This window comes from Pseudopipra pipra, chromosome 2 (assembly GCF_036250125.1).
Source record: "Pseudopipra pipra isolate bDixPip1 chromosome 2, bDixPip1.hap1, whole genome shotgun sequence".
Taxonomy (NCBI): Eukaryota; Metazoa; Chordata; class Aves; order Passeriformes; family Pipridae; genus Pseudopipra; species Pseudopipra pipra.
In genome coordinates this window covers 99,752,611-99,776,474 of record NC_087550.1, presented here as the reverse complement: position 1 = coordinate 99,776,474, position 23,864 = coordinate 99,752,611, and the positions used below count along the sequence as shown (strand labels likewise).

The 23,864-nt window shown below is 38.4% G+C and overlaps 1 protein-coding gene across 6 annotated transcripts in view; it reads left to right on the top strand.

Annotated features, from left to right (window-relative positions):
* ARHGAP6 (Rho GTPase activating protein 6) overlaps window positions 1-23,864 on the top strand; it is a 321,243-nt gene that overhangs the window by 194,299 nt on the left and 103,080 nt on the right. The window contains exons 1-3 of one of the 6 annotated variants that reach the window (XM_064646600.1): window positions 5,704-5,806; window positions 6,720-6,799; window positions 7,157-7,235. The exons of 2 other annotated variants lie outside the window; for them this stretch is intronic. In XM_064646600.1, the coding sequence (XP_064502670.1) occupies window positions 7,230-7,235 (6 nt within the window). In that variant the 5' untranslated portion in view covers window positions 5,704-5,806; window positions 6,720-6,799; window positions 7,157-7,229. Of the gene's footprint in view, window positions 1-5,692; window positions 5,807-6,589; window positions 6,800-7,156; window positions 7,236-23,864 lie in introns of those variants that run through there. 3 more of the 6 variants (XM_064646602.1, XM_064646601.1, XM_064646603.1) reach the window with 3 other exon arrangements.

Sequence of the window (23,864 nt, the reverse complement as noted above, 5' to 3'; positions counted from 1 at the left end):
AGTACAGCAATTAATCTTTCTGTTTGCTCTAGTGCACTTTGTGTGCATCTCCAATATACAGAAAACTTTCTGTTCTCACAAAACTGTGAACAGGAGTTTTTACTTTATCAGAGTTCCCTAGATGTACAGAATCAGTTTAATTCAGATTTTTTCCATTTTCAACATCATATTAATTATACCTAATCTATAACAACAGCTGTTCTGAAAAAGCATTTTTATTTATGTCAGATACATTAAAATCAAAGAAGAGATAAAAGATGCCTTCCCAGGTTGCTCCAGAGTAAGCACTACTGTATATATATTGAGTCTCATGCAAGATTCATGACTGACAGTGGGGCAGTTTTTGATGCACATTAATTTCACTAAGACATGTATTGCACAAGTATTCCCACTGAATTTGGGCAAAAAGATTTAAGGCTCAATCTGAAATGAATACCTATTGAAGTATTTTAGGAAAAGAGGTAATACAAAAATGAATTAATGTTCCCCTGGGTAATGCACCTTAATTTATATAATTTTTAAGATTTAACATACATAGTTGAAAGCCATCATAAAGGAAAGGAGTGCAACTGGATTTTTCTCTGTAGCTTGTAAATAACAACATGTTCTGTGTACTATCCCTAAAGGAGCAAGAACAAAGTTCCAGGTACCTTTCTTTGCACTTTGGGCCCGGCATTAGTTTCCAGCAGTAACTGTAGGAGTTTTGTCCTGCTCTAGGCACTGCTATTCCTTTCAAGGCTTCAGGGGAAATTCCTGGCTTTCCTCATGCCCTCCCTATGTTCCAGTGTTGATGCCTACAGAGGAGGGAGAGAAGGTGGCCTGGAAGTGGTAATGCTGGCTTTGGGCCAGGCAGTGTCTTTCTCTCTCTTATTTGATTAAAAGGAAATCAGTCTGGTAGCAGTTAAAAAGAAATGCAGATGCACTTGGTATGATCATGTGCAGGTACCACTCCTGTGCATCATGTGTGCCTGCTAATGGTCATCAGCTGCCTTCTCTTTGATGCTCATATGCTTAAGTAATTATTCCAATCAAAACTACAAAAAAAAATATTAATTTCCATTTAAGACAGGTTGCTTTCTCAGAAAGGCTTATTTGTCAAAAACACATGTAAAATCGTATTCCACTGATGTAATTGAAATATCTGCCTTGTTCTTCATTTAGGATAGATGTTTACTCGGGTTTTCTGTAGTATTAAGGGACAGAGATTGTCTTGTAGCAAATGTCCTATTCTGCTCTTTGATGGGATTCTGGTTCTTCACTGTGATGGGCAGATCATAGAGGTTGACAAAAAAGATAACATTAAAACTCTTGAAAGTTTGTCTCCTCATTGAATCAATGAGAAGACCTAATTAGTAATTGAAAAGATAATTAAAATTTGACAAGCTGCCAAGATTTGTATATCACGTTATTGTTCTTTTTCAATAGTGCATTATTTTTTGAAATTATTCGTTACTCTTTTGGCCTTTTTTTTTTTTCTTTCCTGCCTTCCTGCATCTGGTTGCTCATTTCAGTTCTCCTAATTTTCTAATAATCTGAATTTTTATTTGCCTGTTGTCAACACCCTATTTCATTCTGTGTTCTCCTTGTTTACATTTGCTGCTTTTCCTCCAAAGGTCTCTGACTGTTGCTTTCCTGCTCAGTCTCATATTGGGTACTCATTAACTTCCCATGAATTATTCCCTTCAGGTATTCAATGCTTGCTTCTACAATTTTTCATGACCCTGCTTTTGTTCCTTTCTCTTTATACCTGAATCAAGACTTGTCATTGTTCCTGTTTACCAGTATAATTTTCTGAGACTCTTGTACGCTTAGGTAGAAAGAAAGGCAAGCATATATTTTTGTGTGCTTAACGAGGCTAGAAATTAATTATAAGTGTAAAAGATAAAATCTCTCCCTTGACTCTGAGACTCAAATTTCATGTGAGTTCTCTATTTACATAACCTTGCGATTTCTGACTGTCCATATTCAGAGTAGCCCCTTTCTATTTTGCCCATATCAGTGCATTGTCAATTTAGGACGACTACTCTGATCAGTAAAAAATTTCAGATAACATAGATGAAAACTCCAATTTAGTCTAAATTTGGGGAGGGGGGGGAATTTGTCTTACTAAGACTTACTGAAAATATCTGAAGCACCACACAGATTGTAACAGGCCAACACATCAGATCAAACTCAAGAGGAGACAGATTGAATCATAAACTGCAAGAGACTTTCTGAACATCTTCCTGAGGCCTTCTTGAAAGACATTTGTTTTATTTATGGTGTATGTTACCCCCGTATGTTTCTAAACAGACAAGAAAGAGGAGTCAAGAGTCATAAGAGTCCAGAAATGTACTTGAAATGTAGCACTCTTCACACTGTGTTCCAGCCTGAGTGACAACAGTTGCTGCGAAGCATCTGGAGAAGAGAAAGGATTAAGCCCTGGATCTTGAATGATGCACTCATACTTGGGCAGTGAACATCAGGGTGTGGTCCACATCTGAGACTGGTGCTGGACTTCTATTCCTGCTTCTACGAAGCTGACCTTAAACAATTTCCTTGGGACTAAATTAAAATAGGGAGGGAAGTGTCAAACTGCAAAGTTGTAACAGACCTTTGAAATGCTTGGCTTTTTCTGGAGGGGAAACTACATCCTTGAGTGCGTGCCTGAGCTCACTATGCAATGGAGAGAAGAAGCAGGTGCTGTATCATAGACCTGCTGTGATGCCAGACAGGGCTGCACAGGACCCAGAAGACATGGGTTCACTGTTCTCCAGTGTGGCCTGGCAGGAGGTTCAAACTCCAGTTTCTTGAAAGAGCTACAAGCCACTAGGTTAGAGAATAGCCTAAAATCAGGAATTCCTTTGTTTGTCTTATGTTTGCACTAGTTGATTATGTCTTTGCTTTGGTTTTTGGTTTTGGTTTGTGGGGTTTTTTTTGGTTTGGTTTGGTTTGGTTTTTTGTTTTTTTTTTTTTTTGTTTTTTTTTTTTTTTTTTTTGTTTGGTTTGGTTTGGGTTTTTTTTTGTTTGGTTTGGTTTTGGTTTTTTTTTTTAATTGTGGTGGTAGTGGTGGCAGCTGTTTTTTGGCTTTGGTTTGAGGGTTTTGTTTTTTTTTTTCTTCACTCTTTTCTTAGTTTTGTTTTGTTTTTTTTCCCCCAGAAATATATTCCCACATCTGCTTAGTATTCTGGCATGAAGCTTTTCTTTTACAGAAGAGCCTAGTTCCATGTCTCGGAATGAAAGCTGTGGTCATCATTTGTTCCTGTAAACACATTGCCTTTTATATTTACCTCTGGAAGACCACCTCCTGAACTTCCTGCCTGTTCAATCACTGCTGTGTGGACCTTAGGGCAGTATGGCAGGTGAGGTATGAGGATTGGTTGTAAACTGACATTTCATTGACCATGCCAGAAGGGCTGTAGAAGCCTGGGCAATTTTCCTGGGCTGACTTTAAATGCCTGTGTACAGTCTCTGTTAAGCATCTAACACAAACCTTTCATTTTGATCATCTGACATGTGAATTGGAGTGATTATTGAGAGCTGGATACTTCACAGGCATATGGATTGGTCCCCTCTGCTGCTTTGGATTCAGTATGCTGTATATGTCATTATGAACATTGTAAACTTAATCATGGTAGATTTTGTTCTTACTAGTCACAAGTCTCAAACGATGTGAGGTATTACTCCCACTTGATTTTTAACACTGCTCTTTTTTGTGAGAGTAGAGATGTTCATTTTCAAAGTAAAATCAAGCAGTCATTCTTTATGCTCTCAAAATCTATCAAGAAACAAAGGCTTACCTTCTTTTGATTTTTGTCTGTGTAGGATCTTGTGTAGCAACCAACGTGTTAGTCCTTAGACTGAACTTTTCTACATTATTAATATGGCTTTTCGAGGTTTTGCACTCTTGTACCCCAGACTACAATACTGATGGCATTGGGACCATCAGTAGCAATTTTAAAGCACTTTATTAAAAGACTTTCTTGTTATTTATTACATAAAAACATTACCTGGAGGGCATATTCTGGTGAACATATTCTTCGGGGATATTTGCAGCTCAGGATCTCTCTAGGCCTTTCTGTAGAGTGCTTCTTTTTGAATATGTCAAAAAAAGACATGTTCAGAATATGTTAAAAATACTGTGAAAAAGCCTAGTCACCAAAAATTAGAAGGTTATGCAGACATTTTCTCTAGAGGTGTATAAGTGTGGAAGGTATATCAGAACCCAATTTTTGACCAGGACTCTTTTAAATACCTCTACCCAGAAGGAAATCTGACTGTTTCGTGCTTACATTTGCAAACATAAGTAGGATGTACTTAAGTATTGCTATTATTTACATTGATAATTATAATTTCTGGGTTGAATATTCTCTAACATTCAGTGAGGAGCTAAATTTACAGCCTTACCTGGTTTTCTATGTCACACATTGCTACATATTAAACCCATTTGTCAGATGAATGTTCATTTGAACAGAACAAGTCTCTTGCTCAGAGTAGCCCTGCTCATGGTAAGGTTGTGCCTTAGCTTCAGGAAATGCACTATAATTAAATGCCAATAGAAATTACTAACTTGGCAGTAGCTCAAGCACTTTATTGCAGTGAAATCTTGATTTCTTTTATGCCAAAGTATTGTTAAAGCAGCACTTGATTTATCCTGAATTTACAAGATGGTGTCAGATTGTAATCTGGTTCCTGGGCATTAGACTACTTCCCTGAAAAATAGAAGGAGTGTAGTTCACTTTTTATAATTCTACTGTTGTTTTTTATGGTTAATAGAATATTCTTCACATACAATTCCGAGTATAGTGCTGTGAGGGCTGGATAATAGTATTAGGCAGAATTAAAAACACCAGAAAGGCAAAAAGCCTGAGTCCAGTTTACGAAGAACATAGAGCGGTATTGAGTACATATTATGAATGGGAAAATTCCCTGCTTTGTAGTCTCTGTGGCATGTGTGTATTTCCAATTGTGACTTTGTTGTCTTTTTTTAAATAAGAAAATAAATCCTCTCATTCTCAAACTTCATTTTGGAGACAGTAGGACTTTTTCCTACTGTTTTTCTCCTTTTTTTCATCCTCCCTCACTCCCAACATTTGTCTGTTATCTTGAGTCTAAACAGTACTCTGTGGATTTTTGTACTTGAATTTCATATTATTGAATAAAAACTCACAATACTCTCCAAGATGAAATATCTCAGGCTGCAGTGTAATTTGGTTACTGAAGACTCTGATGTGCATCTGCTTGGTTAAGCTATAATGATATTCATTGTAATGCATAAACCAGGTGGTAAGTGATGTGAATGTCTTACATATGAAAATATTTTACATTGATACTTTTTCATTTCAAGATAAAGGAAGTTGCATGCTACTCAGCTGTTTGTTCTTCCAAAAGATTCAGCAGCAGTTCTCTGTAGGAATTCAGTGCTAGAAACAATAAATTTATATTAATCAGCTTCATTGTGCAAAATTGTACAGATACAGCGGTTGAAATAATGTGATAGTACTGAGCAATTTGCTTCTCATTTGCTTAACTGAGGATGAGATTCAAGCTTCATGTTCTGAGTGCCTTTCAATCTGATGTATATATGATTAATGCTGGTGAGTCACTTCTGATGGGAATTTTAGCTTTTTCTTACACTCCAAGATAGGGAGACTTTCTACTCCTCCCACCACCACTTTAAAAGTGCTGTTGAAGACAGAAAAGAGGTAATTTTTCATATTTTCATAGTTAAACTGTGTTAAAGGAAGGGAGGAGATAGCCAGTCCCTTGGCATTTGCTGCACAGGTGTCTGCAAACCACCTAGGACAGCTGAAATTGGGATAAAAGGGTAAGTAGATCGTTATGCACTTGAGAAACCAGCTATTATTAACTGCTTATTTAAATTCAGAATTTAGCTGGGAAGGCTAGTCTAGGAGAAGGATTGGGAAGGAAGTAATTCTGAAGGTGCAGGAAGGGGTACATCATAGGAATTGGTGGAGCTCTGGAGACCTGTTTATGCCTGCCAGAAGTAAGCTGGGGAGAATATAGTGCTTCGTTTACATAGGTTAGCTCAAAAGCTCACTGTAGCTGACTGTGAAATAATGTAGGCATGTCTACAGAACTTTCCCTGTGATTCTAGAAACTGTTTTTTATCTGTTTATGTATGTGTGCCTCTGGCATAAAGAATACAATACACAGTTTGATTATGATAGTCACCACAAAATTCATCAAATAGGGCAGAATGGCATACATAATGGGGAAGTTTAAAGGGCTTCACTTCACATGTGCCTATTGGCCAGATGCTTGGAAATGCCTAAGCACACATACATGTAGGGGAAGTCTTCTGTGGCATTTTACAGTATTTAAACAAACTGCTGAGTTAACAGCTGCTGAATGCAACAAGGCTTAGGCAACTGACTTGCTTCTGTTTTAGAAAGCCCTGGTAGATCTCTATGTGTAATTTTAGACCTATAAATAATGCTAAAATATATTTATATTTAAATGAATATGCTTCACCTAGAATTTGAAGTCTACCCAATGTCACTTATGACATTGAGTACAGACCTCTTGAGCTAGTGTCTTGTGGTTTTTACCTACTGTGTCTATATCATGTTTTGTTAAGCTGCAGCTGTAAGATTGGACAGAGCAAGATCATTTGAGGCTGACCACTGCAACTGTAGGCAACTGCATTGTGTAATTCTTCTCGTTATGGTAGTGACCTTCACTACAAATAACATTACCAACTATTTGGTGACCTCTAGGAATATAGTCTTCTATCTTCTGTCTGCTACCTTTTGAACTGGTATTTCAAACATGACTCAGCAGGAAGCATTTGGCTACAGTGAGTATCAATACCAATTATCGTGGTAATTGTGCTGCTACTTTGGGTTCACATTATTGTTAGATATACCTGTCTAATTCATTCTATTACAGAGGGAAAATTACATTCAATTTGTATTTGTATTACTAGCAGGTTGGAAAAAAAAAATTAACCCTTAGGGGAAAAAAAATTGTCTAATGCAGTCTGCCAACACTTTAGAAAGTGACTTTATAAAAAGATTTGAGTTATTTATTGTATCAGAGATTGACATTTTCCCTTCTTCTCACCTCTGTTCCTCGCAGCTCTTGGAGCTCTGTTTGCTTTCTGGAAGTATAATGTCATACTCTGAGTGACTAAAAAGGCTTATTTCTGCCCTAGGCTAGGAGTAGAAAGGATGAGTGCTTTGTTAATGCAATGCTGATCTGAACACTGCAGGAGAAAACAGATCTTTATGAAGGTATAAAATGAAAAGATTTTATAACCTTTTCATTAGTTCTAATGTTTGTTTTCAGTATTCTCTGTAGTATTTTTTTTTCTGAAGAAATCTATCGCTTTTTCACAAATTGCTTTACCTTGTTGATTTTCATAATTCATTCGTCATTGAAAATCTATTAATGCCTACAGAAGATGCTCAGGTCGAGCTCCTGGCTGCTGTAAAATCCACACTAAATACTAAGCATGAATACCATTGGGCATGTGCACTTATGCATCACTTTGATTTTACAAGTCTGGCCATGCAGCCTGCTGAAGGTCGTCCACTTGACTGTTCCCTAGTGGTATTGCAAGCTCAAGATCTCCACAGTGCATTCCTTTGCATCCATTCTGAGTGGTACATGGAAAAATACACCTCTTTGATCACAAACTCTGACTGTAACACCTAACTACTGTGACAGGCACTTTCTTAAATACCCTGAGTAGAACATTATGTTTTTATTGTTCTGAAAAGGGATCAGAAAAATGATTTGGTACATTGCCTTCTCTGAATTCCCATTTCCCCAGGCAGTTTGTGCTTGTGCACAGACACCTTTGTTTTTAAAGTTTACCTTTTCAAATCCATGTATCATCTGAATTCACATAATTCTAGATATTATACAAGGAACATTGCAAAAGAAATTATAAAAGGAAGATGGAATAGCAGATCTAGTTTTGCAGTTCCTCACAAAGCTCAGAGCCAGGTCTCTCTTCATCCCAGCTATTATTTCCCGTGTCATGCTGTATGGGCATGAGGAGCCTTTGTGGCATTCACCACTTTTGTTAACTCTGATTTGTTGAATGGGCAACTTCTCTAATAGTGTTTTGAAATACTTTGTGATTTTGTGCCTAATGGTGCAGTGTAGCTCTAACAGCAATCCTAGTGGGAAAAAACGAGGAAAAGTGCATGAATTCCCACTAAGCTGTAGTCAGAGCTGACAGGTTGCTGAAAGCCAGCCACTGCTCTTACAGATAAGAATGCCTTCAGCTAGGGGTACAGAAGTACCTGGTGAACCCAAAGAAGAGCAACTGCAGCTGTGGGAAATTCTGGACTCTTTTAAGATGCTTGCATGAAGCTCAGTAAAGATCAAAACAACCAGATCGGTAGAATGGTAATATTTTTTTTTTATTTGAAATGTCACTTTTCTGTGCTGTCCATAGAGCTCCATTAACTAATCTTCAGAGATGGGTTATGTGCACAGTAAATGGTCAGTGTGCAACAGTTAAAAATAACTAAGTGATGCCATCTGCTGTCTTAAAATCTTATTTAATGTTATGTTTGACTGAATTGTTATCCTAAGAAGTGGAAACTGCCTACACTGAGAATAATGTCAGAGCCGTGACATGCTATCTGATGTGTATCAAAGTTATGCAATATAAATACTGATTATGACTAAATATAGTAGACTATAGAATGTCAGAAGGAAATGCGATGGTAGTGTCAATTCAATATAATTCCTCAGTGAATCTACTTTGCAAAGAATTTTTTTTTTCTGACTGTTATATTTGTTATATTTCTGAGAGGAAGATGTAAAATCCTGGGAAATAGAGGGGAGCGTTCATTTACTTGGAGCACAGGGGAGCATATTAATTTCCAGATGTAGTACACTAGGACTCTCCCATTCAAGCACTGTAAACAACAGAAGTTCTTAATTTGCTACCTCTCTCATATGGGAGTATATCTATAAGATTCACAAACGACCAAACCAACAGAGAATTAATTCTACAGTAAATAATCCCTAGAAATGTTTTACTTTGCAGCTGCCTTTTAAATTAGAAGGTCTCCAAATCCTAGTTTGACAGAGAGGAAACTATGCATGTATTTACATCCTTCTTGTAGCTTGCCATACTTCTTTCTTTTAAACTTCTGTAAAATGCCTTCCACTGCAGACAGACTGTCCACTCTGGAGACTACAGAAATCATGAGATGGATTGAAAAATATAGAGATGGATTTTTAAAAATATGTACTTGTCCGTTCTTTTGACTTTTCTAAACATTCACATATTTCCAAATCTGAGGGCACAAACCCTGCTTTAAGAGGCAGAATAAAATGTGAAGCAGAAATTTCCATGTGTTGGTCTTAAAAACATAGGACCTTAAGTGCAGGTCACAGAGTTTATTGCAAAATGTCCAAGTGTCCATCAGCCCTGAGATTAACTCAGTTGGTTAAAACTTGGTGGTAATAATGCCAAGGTCACAGGTTCAATCATATCCTATATGGGCCATTCACTTAAGAGTTGGACTCCATGATCCTCGTGGGTCCCTTCCAACAGAATATTCTGTGATTCTGTAACCAAAAATTCTGACAGTATAGAATTTACATGCATGCTAATCTGCTGCTGTTAAGATAGTCCTCAGTGGGCATGAACTGTAAACTGTGTATTAGGCTTTATTTGGGATAGTGTCCAAGCGAGTGGGGAGAAAAATTTGGATAATGTAATCTATGAGTTCCTATTATATTTCCAGGGCAAATGCTGAACTCATAATTAGAGCATCAGTAACAATGTAAGGAAATATTATGCTCTTGGCTGTAGAAAAAGTTATCTGAAGGAAAGAGTACATTTAAAGGTCTTGTTGAAAAAAAGCAGGAAGAGATTTTTATTCCTCATGAAAAATCAAGGAGCTCTTGAGATGAAGTTTTAAAGAAGTTGCAAAAATGTACTCATGTTCTAATTAGTGCACCTTTCTAAGGGAATTATGACTGGCTGTTAGCAAAGGTTTTTCTGGAAATGTCTAGGCTTTTGGATAACGTGTCTTCCACCACTCCAGTCTGGCCGTATGGAAAACTGAACTTTCTGTCTACAGGATAATGCAGTATCAGGTTGTTCAGAGTGTTTCTGATTCTGTAAGGTGATGTGGACAGCAGAGTAAGGATTAAAGGTATGGATGATGGGAAGGAATGACCAAAAGGTAGGGGAAATGGTAGAATCATAGAATAAAAGGAAAACCAGGCTGTCAGAATTGGCTTTTCTTCAGGCTGCCCACCAAGACTTTCTTATTGCTATGCAAATTGTTAACAAAGTACTTCATAAATCCTAACTGTAAATGCAAAGGATTTTTATCTCTTATTCCCTTGGGCAGTCTTTACTTTTATAATTCTTGTTCTTTTACAGCTGAGTGCTATTTCCAGGGAAGCCAGTTCATGCATTTTAGAAGTGAGCAGTGCTTTGGGAACTCTCCAGTCTGACTGAAAAAATACAAAACCTTAAGTGAAGTACCAGCATGAAGACCTAGAAATGCAAGGGACCATGCACATGATCAGTATTCAACTTCATTCCTGCCATTCCTGTTGCAGGAACAGAAACACTTCAGTAACTCATCTGGTTTTTTGGTTTGATGCTGAATTGCCAGAGCTGTCTGATTCTAAACTCCACATTATCAGAAGCCTCTCTGAGATTTTGAAGTGCCATTTTGAACACTGTGTCATGGGAGGGGGTTGTGAATGAACCTCAGGTTTGTCTGAAAGACATCATTGTGGCTGACTTGCTGACTTCCTAACACCTGTCAGGAAGATGGAGGAATACTCATCTCTGAAACAGAAAAGATCATCTGTTATGGCCCTATGAACTAGGTGCCAAAATGCCATTTCTCTGTTAACTGGCAGCAAAAGTGCAGCAGTAGTTTTGGAGGTGATTATGATGTGCTTGGCTGAATAAATAACAGATCAGGATCATGGGGCAGATGGCTGGGTCAAAACATTTTTTTTCTTTGCTTGTTTCTCTGTTAGTGTGATACTGTATATATACCTTTTTTTTCTGCAGCCTAAGATTTGTATGATGAATACCAGCTTTTTAAGGAAGTCTGGTGCTTGTGAGATAGATTGCAAGTCTGCTGTAAACTTTTATTGACTTGGAAAGATTTGCTTTAGTCCCTTCAGAATTACCCTATTTTGTTACCTCAGGTTATTTCTATAAGCCTGCTTTGTGAAAATTGTGTTGTATTGAGTTTCCTTATATGATGTAGCAATTCAAATAAATAAAGTAGTGTGACACCTTCAATCAAAGTTAGGATTCAGTATATACTTGAGATGATTTGCAGTTTAAAAATGAAGTTCCATTCATAATGATTTGTCAGTTTAGAAAATAATTGCTATTTTCACTCACTAGGCCAAGCAAGTATGAACTTTTTATGCTTATTAGAGCAACATTCAGGCAGCTGTAATTTTTAAACAAAGTTAGGTAGTCTACTAAGGAACAAGAATTCTTTTTCCAGTTCATTAATTTTCTCATTTCCTTTTCTTTTGCTTCTTGCTTGACTTTCATCACAGAGTAAAGCACTAGCATCTTTGCATTAAACAAATATATCTATAGGCACTCTTATTTCCTTACTCTCTTAAAATGGGTCTTGTAAAAAGAGTAAGATTTTCTGAGTGTACTGGTTTTCTTTCCTTCCAAGCAGTGTTGCAAAATGCATCAGCAGTTCAGCAGTGTAAACCTGGAGCTGGGGGTAATCACCTTTGGCTGCAGCATTTAATTAATCTGTTTTGTATGTGCAGTGCTTTATAGGAATCCTTAACAGTAGCTCTTTGGCGAGTGTAAATTGCAAGAAACAGTATTTATAAAGCTTCAGAAAACGTCCCTTGAAGCATGTATGTTGTAAGGTGTTTCTTAATGTGGTTAGGCAGCTGCTGTTGCTTGTTAATTTGCCGAACCTTTAATTGTACTTTGTATCATCAGATCTGGACTCCATCCAGCATTGATGTTTCCCACTTGTAATGCTTTTGAGTTTAGGGACTTGCATGCATGCTGTGGGAAATTAAGGCCAGAGATTGACAGTGACTTTGGTGGTGTGCCTTGGGAAAGAAGTTAAAGCTGATGTATACAATGAAGTTAAGGAAGCGGGGGCAAGGGAAAAGTAGGCACAACCCAAAACCTGTTAAATTTAGACACACTTTTTCTAGTTGCGCTGGTGTTTTCAAGCATAATCTCTTCTTTGCCTTCTGTATAGTATGTTTTGTTTGCTATTTAGCTAGTGGCCAAGCTTACAACATGCTGGCAGACTAGGAAAGGAGCAGTTAAACAGGATGCTGGCTATGGCAGGAGAAGCATCAAGTAGATCCAGGTAATGGCAGCTCAGCCCTTAGCAGCTTGGTAACTTCATTAGTTTTTGGCTTGCAGAACTGTTTTCATATCTACAGTGTCATAACTTAAAACTTTGTGAAGAGAAGATAAAAAGCAATTAATCTTCAATCTCTCTACAGTACTAAGTTTCTAATGGCAAATTTATAGCAGCTAGTAAGAGCGGAGTTAGTGTTTACAGGCCTGAAGTTTGGTGGTGTTAAGCATATAGTAATGTATAATTCAGTATTGTGAATTCAAATTGGTTGAGCTATGATATGATCTGATGGCCACAACCTTACTTTGTTATATGATGAAATGTGTGCATGCAGCATTAGCACTCTGCTTAGAGAACTGAAGTCTTTAACATCCTAGACCATTGCGTGATAAATCTTCCTGCAGCAGCCCTTGCTATCCCTGGGCTCTCTAGTTTCAGTCACTTCAGGTTTGTGAAGGCTCACTGGCAGAGTGGAGTTTTATAGATTCCTGCTGACCCAGGATCTTGAGGGAAATGTAGAGTCCCCAGCTGTGGGAGCAGAACCTTCAAGAATCTATAAACTTGGCCACAGAGAGAAAATGACCACATCCATTAGGACATGAGATAATATCTCCCACACACTGAAAGAAAACAAAAACTAAAGTGCAGAATCAGACTATGTGAAAGCATTATCTAGTACATTTAAAAACAGCACTGTATGTGTTTCTATTTTAAGATTATTTAATATAAATTGATGTTATCTAACTCTACATCTCCACATGTCTCCACTGAGAGAATGTCATCCTGAGTGCACAGAACATGCACATTGTCTTGAAAGAATAAGTAACTCTTTGCTATTTTCTCTGAAAAGTGAAGACAGGAAAGAGGGAATGCAATTTCCCTTACTACCTTCCTTCCCCAGGCCAAGCAAACAAGCAAAAAGAGTTTTATTGGAACAAATGGGCAAAGGATGAGCTAAAGCCCTGAAGACATCTCAGCTTTTGAAGCCTCTTGCCACTTTGCATCACAAATACTCCTAATGTTCAGGATTTTGCACTGTATGAAGGCCACCTGGAAACCTGATGATGGTTCTTCTTAGTTAAGCCTTAGGATGAAGTGGCCTTCTTTGGGAGCTGAATGAGTATGAATCTCCTTGCTGAAATCCAGAAGATTGAGGGTGGATGAAAAATACAGTCAAAACAGCACTCTGGTTCCAGTAAGCACCATGGTTCCTGCTTTTTCAGTTTTCTGTGCACCTGGCAAGGGCACAGAGGCTATTTTTGAACTGTCTAGACTATTCTTCTAAAAGGGATCTCTTCTTTTTCCTCTTCTGGTTATTGGTCATCAGGCAGAAAGGAGTTAGCTCGTCTCTTTATGAATTTGCCCACACACTGAGCCCACATAAACATTTTACAAAGCATATTTATAGAAGTGTTGTAAGAACCCATCTCCTCAAGAGCTATGCATTTATAAAACTGACTTGCATGTAGTTTAATGAGTCCAGAAGGATGGCTACTAAAGTAAATTTTTGTATGACATTTTCTATTAAGATAAAATCCACTACCCTCCCCTACTGCCCCCCCCGTTTACCTTGAAAAGGTTTACACATGTACACAAAGATACAATGTGAATGTGCAGCCTAGTCATTTAAATATTCAATTACTTCAATAATTGAATAAATTTCTCTGTATTTGAAAAGTCATAGCAGTCAGGCAAAATCGCTGGTGACTGGAAAAAAAGGAAACATTGCTCCCATTTTTAAAAAAGGGGAGAAAGGAAGACCTGGAGAACTACAGACTGGTGAGCCTCATCTCTGTGCTGGGGAAGATCATGGAGCAGATCCTCGTGGAAGCAATGTTAAGGCATGTACAAGACAAGGAGGTGATCCAAGACAGGCAGCACAGCTTCACTAAGGGCAAATTATGCCTGAGCAATCTGATAGCCTTCTATGATGAAATGACTGCAGCGGTCAACAAGGGTACACCTACCAATGTCATCTGCTTAGACTTCTGTAAGGCCTTTGACCTGGCCCACACATCATCATCATCTCCAATTTGGAGAGATGTGGATTTGAAGGGTGGACTATTCCTGGATAAGAAATTGGCTGGATGGACACAGAGTTGTGGTCAATGACCCTGTGTCCAGGTGGAGGTCGGTGATGAGTGATGTCCCTCAGGGCTCTGTCTTGGGACTGGCACTCTGTAATATCTTCCCCAGTGACACAGACAATGGGATCGATGCACTCCCGTTGAGTTTGCAGATGACACGGTGCTGAGTGGTGCAGTTGGCACAACAAAAGGACGGGATGCCATCCAGGGGGAGCTGTACTAACTTGAGAAGTGAGCCTGTGAGAACCTCCTGAGGTTCAACAAGTCCAAGGTGCAGCACATGGCTCAGGGCAATCCCAGGCATAAGTACAGACTGGATGAAGATGTCATTGAGAGCAGCCCTGTGGAGAAGGATTTAAGAGTTCCTGTAGACGAAAAGTTGAGTATGGCCAACAGTGTGCACTCACAGCCCAGAAAGCCAACCACAGCCTAGGCTGCATCAAAAGAAGGGTGGCCAGCAGGTCAAGGGAGATGATTCATCCCTTTACTCTGCCCTTGTGAGACCTCACCTGGAATGTTGCGTCCAGGTCCGTGGTCCTCAGCACAAGAAAGACATGGACTTGTTGGAGCAGAGGAGGTTACAAAGATGATCAGAGGCCTGAAGCACATCTCCTGTGAAGACAGAGTGAGCTGGGGTCGTTCAGCCTGGAAAAGAGAAGGCTCCAGAGAGAACTTATTGCAGCCTTCCAGTACTTGTTACTGCTTCTCTTTCTCTTGATGATGCTTTTCCCTATTGTTTACTTCTGTTCCTTTTTTTTTTTGTCTTATCGCCCCAGAGAAGAATTTAGGAGAGTTGTAGAGTTCTAAAGGAGCATATGTGTGTTCATACCTTCAGTGTTAGGAAAGGTTGGTTATGAAATGCAATAGCCTTTCAGGCAATCTGCTGTAGCAAAAGAGAGAACCTTTCTCACGAGTGTCACCCTTTTGTAATCTGAGACCATAATAGCTTTTCATTAAATGGGGTTGCTTCATCAAAGCTAACTGGCATTGGAAATTGCTGTGGATTGATGCTTTCTGGGCACTTAGATACTTCTTGGAGTTGTTTTTGTGCTAGCATGGAAAAATTGAATTAAAATGACAGGAATCATACAGTTTTTAACAGAACAGGTAAACAGTGGCAGATGATGTTGGCTGGGAACCTGATAAGTAAAAGTCTTTCCTTTCTCCCCCATGCTTTGCCTCACTCATATCTTGGCCAGCTGTGCTGGCCACTACAGCCTCACTCTTCCTCTGATCTTCCATCTGCTCAGCTGTGTCCAGCTGCTGGTGCTTTTCTTGTTCCTGCTCTGGTGGGGTGTTTACTGGGACCAGACTCTGCTCTGCTGCCTCTGCTGATATCTCTGTCTGACAGAACTGGTGGTGTTTAGACAGGAAATTTAGCTCAAATATATTGCTAGGCTTGTGTGGCTCTGAATCTGCCTCATGGCTTCCACGATTACTGTGTTTTGCATAGAAATTCATGGTATGTCTCCATCCAGATGTGAAAAATGCTCTAAAATTTTATTGCTTGCAGCAGAGACTGTTATTATTACTACTATTATTGTTGTTAAGCATGTCAACAACTTACTTGTATTGACCTGATCTATGATAGTAATTCAAATGGTAACTGTAACTTGTAATAGCAATTGAAACACGAAAGAACAGCAGATGCCAACAACAGCTGTCAGTTGTTGTCAACTGCCAACAACAGATGTCCAGTAGGGAACAGGGAATGATCAGAAAATTATTACCCCTTTAAACATGCACAGATGTATTAGATATGTATGTAAATGTGGCATGTTGTACAAGTATATGCATGCATAGTTTAACAAAACTGATTTTTTGTAAAAATCATGTGAAGTGTGAGTCAGTCTTTGGGGTGATGATTATTGACAAGGCGGGACAATTACAAACAACTGAAAAAGTAGATTTGCTTAAGTTTCAAGAATAATGTTATTTCTGGAAATTAGCCTTTGCTTGTTTCTCACAAGCAGCTATTTTTTTGGTGTTTTGGTACTTATCTGTGTGGGTGTGGGGGCAAGACAGAGCAATAAACATGAATCTGACTGGTAAATTTTTGTTGAATTTGATTTGCAATATATTCCTTCTGAGGTTCCTTATAAAGAAAAAGCAGGACTTATTATGCATCATATATCATTTTAGAGTGAATTTAAGACTGCTGGAATCATGCTTAGTAAGGGCATTTATAATGTAAATTCTGCTCAGAATGTGTTAGGTTTTTTGAGTGCATGTATGAGTAGGCCACATCTTGATATCGCAAGTGACATCACAGCTTGATACGAATTATATGTTAGGATAAGGATGGTGTTGTTTCACCTTCCTTTCTCCTTTCACATTTAACAAATGCTAATCATACTTGAATATCTCAAGACTTCATGTAGTCATTCATTTTTGATTGCCTACCTGGCTCACCTGGATGTTTCCTGCATGGGTCAAGTTCTGTACTCAGATAACCAGGTAACAGTTTTAATTACTGAGTAACATTTTGTTAGCTAACTTCTGTATAAGATAGTGAAGGATTTTCCCCTTGGTTTTTTAAAGCTGTATTTTCATTTTAGTGAAACATCATCAGTCACGTCTCTCAGACCATTCTCCCTCCTTCTCTTCCAAACCTACTGTCCTCTGTCTGCCCTTTCTCCTCATAACTGTCAGCCTCAGTACTACCAGATTCAGGCCCTGTACCTCACTTGTGCCTGATCTTTTGTCTTTTCCAAGGCTTGTTATGGAGGTTTCCGTTGCGTGACCAGCAGTGTTTCCATCACAGTAACAAAGTGTAGGCATTTCTCCTTGGGAATATAGCTAGTGATTCTATGGGGGACACCAACATTGTGGTCATGGAATGGGAACACCCCTAGCTGTAGGGTGGGATGGATGCTGAGGCAGCCCTGACTTTGAGCCAGTGGTCACAGGCACTCCTGTGCACTTAACAGATGTGCACTACAGAATGGGGGGAAGGTGGCATTTTGTCATGTGAGAGGTGTTATTCCAGACATGTGGCTGGGAGGGGACTGTAGGGCTTCTAGAAGATGGAGCAGAAGTAAAAAAAAGCCTAGTAATCCAAACATGGTTTTGGGCAGGCCAGATCCAACCTGTTGTAACCTGAGCTTCTGGGCTTTTATGTGCAGTTACAAACATGGACAAATCCATACATAGATGTCATGGTATTTCCTTAAGCTACAGTCAGCCTTTTGTCTTCTCACTGTAGTAAATTAAATTTGGCTGGGGAAATTCTCTGTTGATTAAGACTGATATTTTAGGAACTAGTATTGTAGTTATGTCCTAACCATAGCTCGGAGCTGGATTCCTTCGTCTGAAGAGAAAGAATTAACTTATTTAACTATTGCTGTTCTGTAGTCCTTCAGTAAATTTTGCAGTCTCATGGTGGTTTTCTACATCATAATGTTGAGTTTATTATTAGAATGTGATTATACTGCACTTAGTTGATGCAGGTTTTTATTTTCTTTTTTTTTTTATTCTGGAGACATCTATATTCTAATGGTAGTTGATATCTACAAAATTATTTCCTTTACTCTAAAAATGTTTAAGTTGGTAAGGGAAGTAGGGGCCTTGTGGGTTTTTTTGTGGGGGGAAAAGGAGGTTTACAAACTGCGTTTGAAGGAGATTGAGTAGAAGCTCTTTGTACAATTGCAGTGCACAAATCACTTTTAAGCAACTGTAGCTCCTCATGTAAATGGAGAGAATGAAAATTGAAAGAATGAAAGGAAAAAAAATGATTCTTTCTCAAGAAATTGACTTTCTTTGCTTTTTTGGTACCATCACAGGTGGTCACATGGGAAAATCTTTCCTAGACTAAGATTTCTTACGTTTCCTTGCACTCTCCTGAGGCTGTTTATTCCTCTATATTGGTATGAAACTTTTTGTTTAGAAACTTAAAAACAAAAATACAAAAAAACCCCTAAGGGTTTCTGCTATAGTGTATGACTCATTATGCTTTTTTTTTAGAATGAGGAACTTGCTGTGTCCTGGTACATATTCAGAAGTAGCCAAGCTACTAGACTCAAACATTTGAGGGCTTTTTTTTTCCTCCTTTTATCAGGCCATATTCACTCAGACTTCCTGTCTCAGGAAATGGGTATGAGCTTCTTTCTCTCCTCCTCAGTCCCTGGTTTTTGTTGGTTTGTTTTTTTTTTTTCTTTTTTTTTTTTTTTGTTTTTTTTTTTGGTTTGGTTTGGTTTTTTGTTGGTTGATTGGGTTTGTTGTTGTTGTTGTTTTTGTTTTGTTTTTTCTTTGATTGGTTGGTTGGTTTGGTTTGGTTTTTTTTTTTTTTAATTGGAAGAGAGCTGAGTTTCTAGTAATCAGCTCCAGGAGTGGGATATGTGGGATAAGAGGTCTGTTTTGGTTTGTAGCTAAAGCAGAACTCAGAAGAAAACATTATGAAATATTTGCTTGTTCTAAGGAACAGGTTCGTTTCATTATTTAGAGGCAGACTGAGATAATGTTTTAAAGTTAAAAACCTGAAGTTATAAAAAACATGAAAGTATTTTAAAATCTATGTCTGTAGCCAAGTTAGAACCTGTTCCACATTTTATAATTTCTGCTTTTAAAGTGTCACCCTATTTACATGTGGGCAAAACTTGGCTTGAACGTGTGTCCCTTTGCAACAGCTTTTAGTATTTGAGGAAGCAGAGCTACTTGTCCTACATTATCATTCTAAACTAAAAGAATTCAGATTAAATAGGTGTGGTACTGAAAGATCAGCTTTACAACTATTGAAGCAGTTAAAAATAGGTATTACAACTAACAAAGTAACATGTAACATAAAGCTGTATAGTAAAGGAATTATTTAAGGGAATATTAAGAAGCCTCTTGATCAATGGCTGGCTCTGTCAGCCGACTGTCACATTTAAAGTGAAGAGATTTGTGTAAACTGGACAATTTTGCATAGGGATAATAGGAAAAAACCTCCTCAACTATGATTTGATACAGTCCAGCAATCTTAAGTACAGGAAAAAACATATTGGCTAGTTTGAGATTTATTGATAGAGCAGCCACCAATACTTATTATCAGCTACTGCTCTTGGTGGGCAGAGCTGAGAGTGAGTAAGGACATCCCTCAGTGCTTCTCACTTGCCTGCAGCGAATGATTGCTGTTTGCTTGTGGTTCAAACTGGTGGTGGTGTGTCACTGCTCCCAGTAGCGAAGTGACCTTGTTTATGCTATATAGCTGGGCCAGTGTGCAGCTGTTTCCACTGTAAGCTTGCAGAAAGCTGTTTTCAGGGTATGCTTATGCATATTCCTTTGCAATTAATTTTGTATGGACACGCACGCAAACCCGTCCTCCCGTAGCTGCCTCAGAGCTTTTTGCTGCTGTAGGAGAAGTGTGCTGTACATTTTCAGTTCATTTTTGCTCTGTCAGAGAAACAAGCGGGTGGGTTAGAAAGGAATGAAAGTGATACTTATGTCACTGAAGAAACAAAACTGCAAGGTGAGGTGGCTGGGAAGCTCAAATCTTTCTAGAGGAACAAAAAATAATTTTATGTGGAACCATTAATGCCCCATTTTACAAGACATTTCAGAAAAATCATTATAAAACTACTATAATAGAAAAAGGTAAGTATATCCAAGTATGAAATTTTTTTGAAAGAGTAAAATTTGTGCATGTTCCTGAATACAATCTGTGCAATACTACAATGCTCTCTTTTCTAGACAGCATTTAAAAATATAATCATCCCATTAGGTACAAGAACAGATTTGTTTGCATTAAGAGTTCCTAAAACCAAAAAGATCTAGGCATGAAAATTTTTTAAGCATCAAATTCTGGTTAGAAAATAATGGAGCTGCTGGGGATTGAAGCAGGTAAGAAGGTGGGTAAGCCCTCTCTTTTACTGTGCAAATATCCTGCCCTAGCTAGTGTCCTTGAACATGTAAGAGCTTCCCAGGGATCTTTGCTTATCGTTAATATTGGCATGCTGCACAAAGGGGAGGAATATGTTTTCACTTTCTCATGACATTTTCTTTGGTAGTGTGTGATTTTGCCTTGTTTCTGACAGAGCTTTCTCAAGGGTTCTCTTCGTGCCTTGTTTTCCTGGCTCTGGTTTGTTGTTTTTTTTTTTTGGTTTCTGTAGCCTGTTCAAATTTGTCCTGTTGAGTAGAACTTCAGCCAGTGAAAAGAGGGTTGTTCTCCCTGGTGGTAGAGCAGGGATTCCCTGGGAATGACTGAGAAGTGCTAGTTGTGGAGAGGGATTGTCTCTTTAGGTGTTGGGTAGGAGACCTGTCTTTCACTTTGCAGCATCTCTAGGTCAGGAAAAGCAAGATATGTTACGTGACATTGTCCCTATTACTTGTGCCTTTCCCATGAGGAGGGAGGGACATCTGAGAGACTTGTAGGCATTTTGTGTAACACTGGAAGATGTAATGGTGAATGAGCTGCATGGACATTCTCTGTAATGCAGAGATAGAAGGGGGAAAAAGGAAGAGGAGGAAAAAAAGAGGGTTCGAGGTATGGGAAAAAAGTAAGAATTGCAAGGATTTCAAGTAAGTGTCTTTATGGAAGTGTACCTTGGAGCAAAACCCCTACAAGGGATTTGTCAGCTCATTGGAGAGCGTCTGTCTTTCTAAATAATGCAAAAGTGCCAGAAAGCTGTCCTTTGGATAGTGGAGGGCTGTGTTGTGTATGAGTGTTTTGGAGAAGTTCTGTATCTTGGAGGAAGAGGAACTGGAGTGTGGTTTGACAGTTGCTACAGCAACTAACGTTTTTTTAATGAAAGGCAAGGATAAGTGATGGTATAAAGTCTTGTGTAACTGACGTACCTTCCCCCGCTTCCTGCCAATTTTCCAGTATATTAAAACAATAAGTAATTTATGACTTCGGCTGAGAAATGGCTCAATGTTTGCCCAGCTCAGCCTTATTTGCAGGACTGCATGATCTTTACAGAGACAGCACAGAAGAAATTATTTACATAACAGAAAGCAGGGATTCAAGCATCTCTGAAAAGTATACTTTTCAAGGGACAAATGTTCTGCCTGAAGAAATTTTTGTTAGATGTGGATGTCACTAGGACAAGCCTTTTTCATTTCATAGCTTCCTTTCTTCTCATCCTCTCCGTTCCTCCCAACCGTGATTATTTTTTTACAAAGTTTTTTAAACTCTCTTTGGTTACCATGGAGTTCTTTTTTAATGGAGGAATGATGATGTACTGTAGAGTAAATGAAAGATGATGCAAACTTGTGGCAGGAGGGGAATTCTGCTGGCTTTCTCTGCAGCAGTGTTGCAGAAGCAACCCTGGCATAGATGTTATTCAATAACTGCTGTCCAGGGAGAGACTTTAACGCTTCTAATCCTTTAGGACCCAGCTGGCTGCTAACAGCTGGGAAGAATGATACATGAGTGGAAAACACACATCACATGGCAGGCATACAGACACTCACTTTTAATATTCAAAAAGGTGTCTAACCTGAGCGTTTGTTCACTAGTTTAAGGTTACATATTTTAATTTAGTGGTAGTTTCAGTTTTGCTGGTGAAATTTGGGGGCATTTTACAGCTGAATATTAGGGGAAGAGAATTTGGCTAATACTCTTGTTCTTTGAAATCTCACTGGAAGTCTTAGGTTGCAAAGGGTCACTTATATAGCACTTTGCCTCCGTCTTGGGTTCTTTATGCAAGATGAGAATTAATTCTAAGCTAGAGCTACTGATTTTAATTAAAGAGTAGATATTAAACCATTAAGCATATTTGTAAATGAGTCATAAATATGAACAATTTTAGTACCTTAAATACAGATTTTTGCAGTTCTTACACTAGTTTTAAAGCCCCGTGAACCAAACATGTTTACCTAGCTCTTTAGAACTAAGATTTATTTTACAGATGTCCTTGCTAATATTTTGAGCATTAACCACTCATACCCAGAACTCCCAGGTTTGTAGGGTTGAATCCTGTGTTTCGTTTTGCAGTTTAAAAAAAATTAAATTACCTTCAATACAATTTACAACAACTTTACACTGTGCATTTACTAAAAATTATGACTGAACTAAGAGTCAGTTTTCAAGTGAATGACACTGAGGTATTTAGCTGGAATAAGTTCACTGCTCTTGAGTTGCTGAGAAGCAGTGCATGAAGCATGCACACATTTTTTTCACGGATGAGAAAGTAATAAACCTTTGCTACCAATTTTATGTATTTTAAATCTTAGTAAAGGACTAGTTACTACCTTCTTGCATTCAGTAAGTCGTTTTGTGGATTCACATGAGATTAGAGATAACTGAAGTAACTGAAGTAAAGGGAAGACTGACAAAAACATCTCTTTTTAGATATTCATGTGTTAGTGAGCAGTATTTATTAGAAATTTGCAACATTTGAAATCTGTGCCATAAATGTCTTCCTCCCCATAGCATCCTGTATGTGGTTTTCTTCCTCCTACACAACACTCTCCTCCTGCATCCTTCCCCAGACCTTGAGATGACTCATTTTTCTTTCTCTCATTCACTTGCCCCAGTGACACAACCTCATCTTCAAATCTCTTTTACTCTCACTCCTTCAGGTTCCAAGATTCTCCTTTATGTCTCACCATCTTTTCCTCAGTGAGACAAACTAGCTTTCATCTCTCTCATTTTAAGAAGCCTGAGCTATTCCAACTGCTGCCCATCTTCTTCCTTGTTTTCTTGTCAAATTGATTGAAATACTTGAAATACTTTTCTTCATTTCCATCAGGACTTCATCCTTTCCATGGCACCTGACTGCCCTTATCCAGCATCCTGTGCCTAGCAAATAGCACAGTGTTAGTAGAGGGACACCAGCAGAACTTGCACTTGATCAGTGTGCATTGTTTCTGCTCTTTAGGTCACAAGAGATGGAAGCCTTTCAGCTCCACTGAATTGTTAGTGAATTGTGGAGTGATTTTCTAGGAAACAGATAAGGATGCCTGTGTTATGAAGAACTATATGTAACAGAAAATGCTGACATTTTTATGCTTGTTTCAAAATAGGTAAAAAATTGTTGAGAAAATGTGATGGTCAGGGAGAAATTACACAGTAATTACACACAGAGTGCAAACTTCCCATACCTTTTAAGTTAAGGGTTTCTCCTCTCAGCTGTATTTAACTGTGTTGCAGATAAGCCTCCTGCTTAATTATGCTCTGGTGTGGAAGAACATGCAGGTATTTACTTGATTTTTTTTTTTCCCTTTTTCCCAAAACTAGGTATGCTACTGCTTTTTTATACAATTTTTGGGTCTCTGATTCATGGGCACTCAGCTGGAGTGTGCCAGTGCTGCTGGCAGCTGTAGGCATGCAGCACACTTTCGTAAATGGTCTGAACAACTAAACTTTGAGATTTACTGAGTAACTGGAATATGTTAGTGTCTCATTTAGCCAATCACTTCAGACTTTTCTGTAGATAAACTGAATTTTCTCACCTGAAGAAATTATATAATCTGAAAGCAAAAGCAGGTTACTTAGTTTGTAACACTAATCAGTCATCACTGGCATCAGTAAAAAATTTAGGAAGCTTGAGAC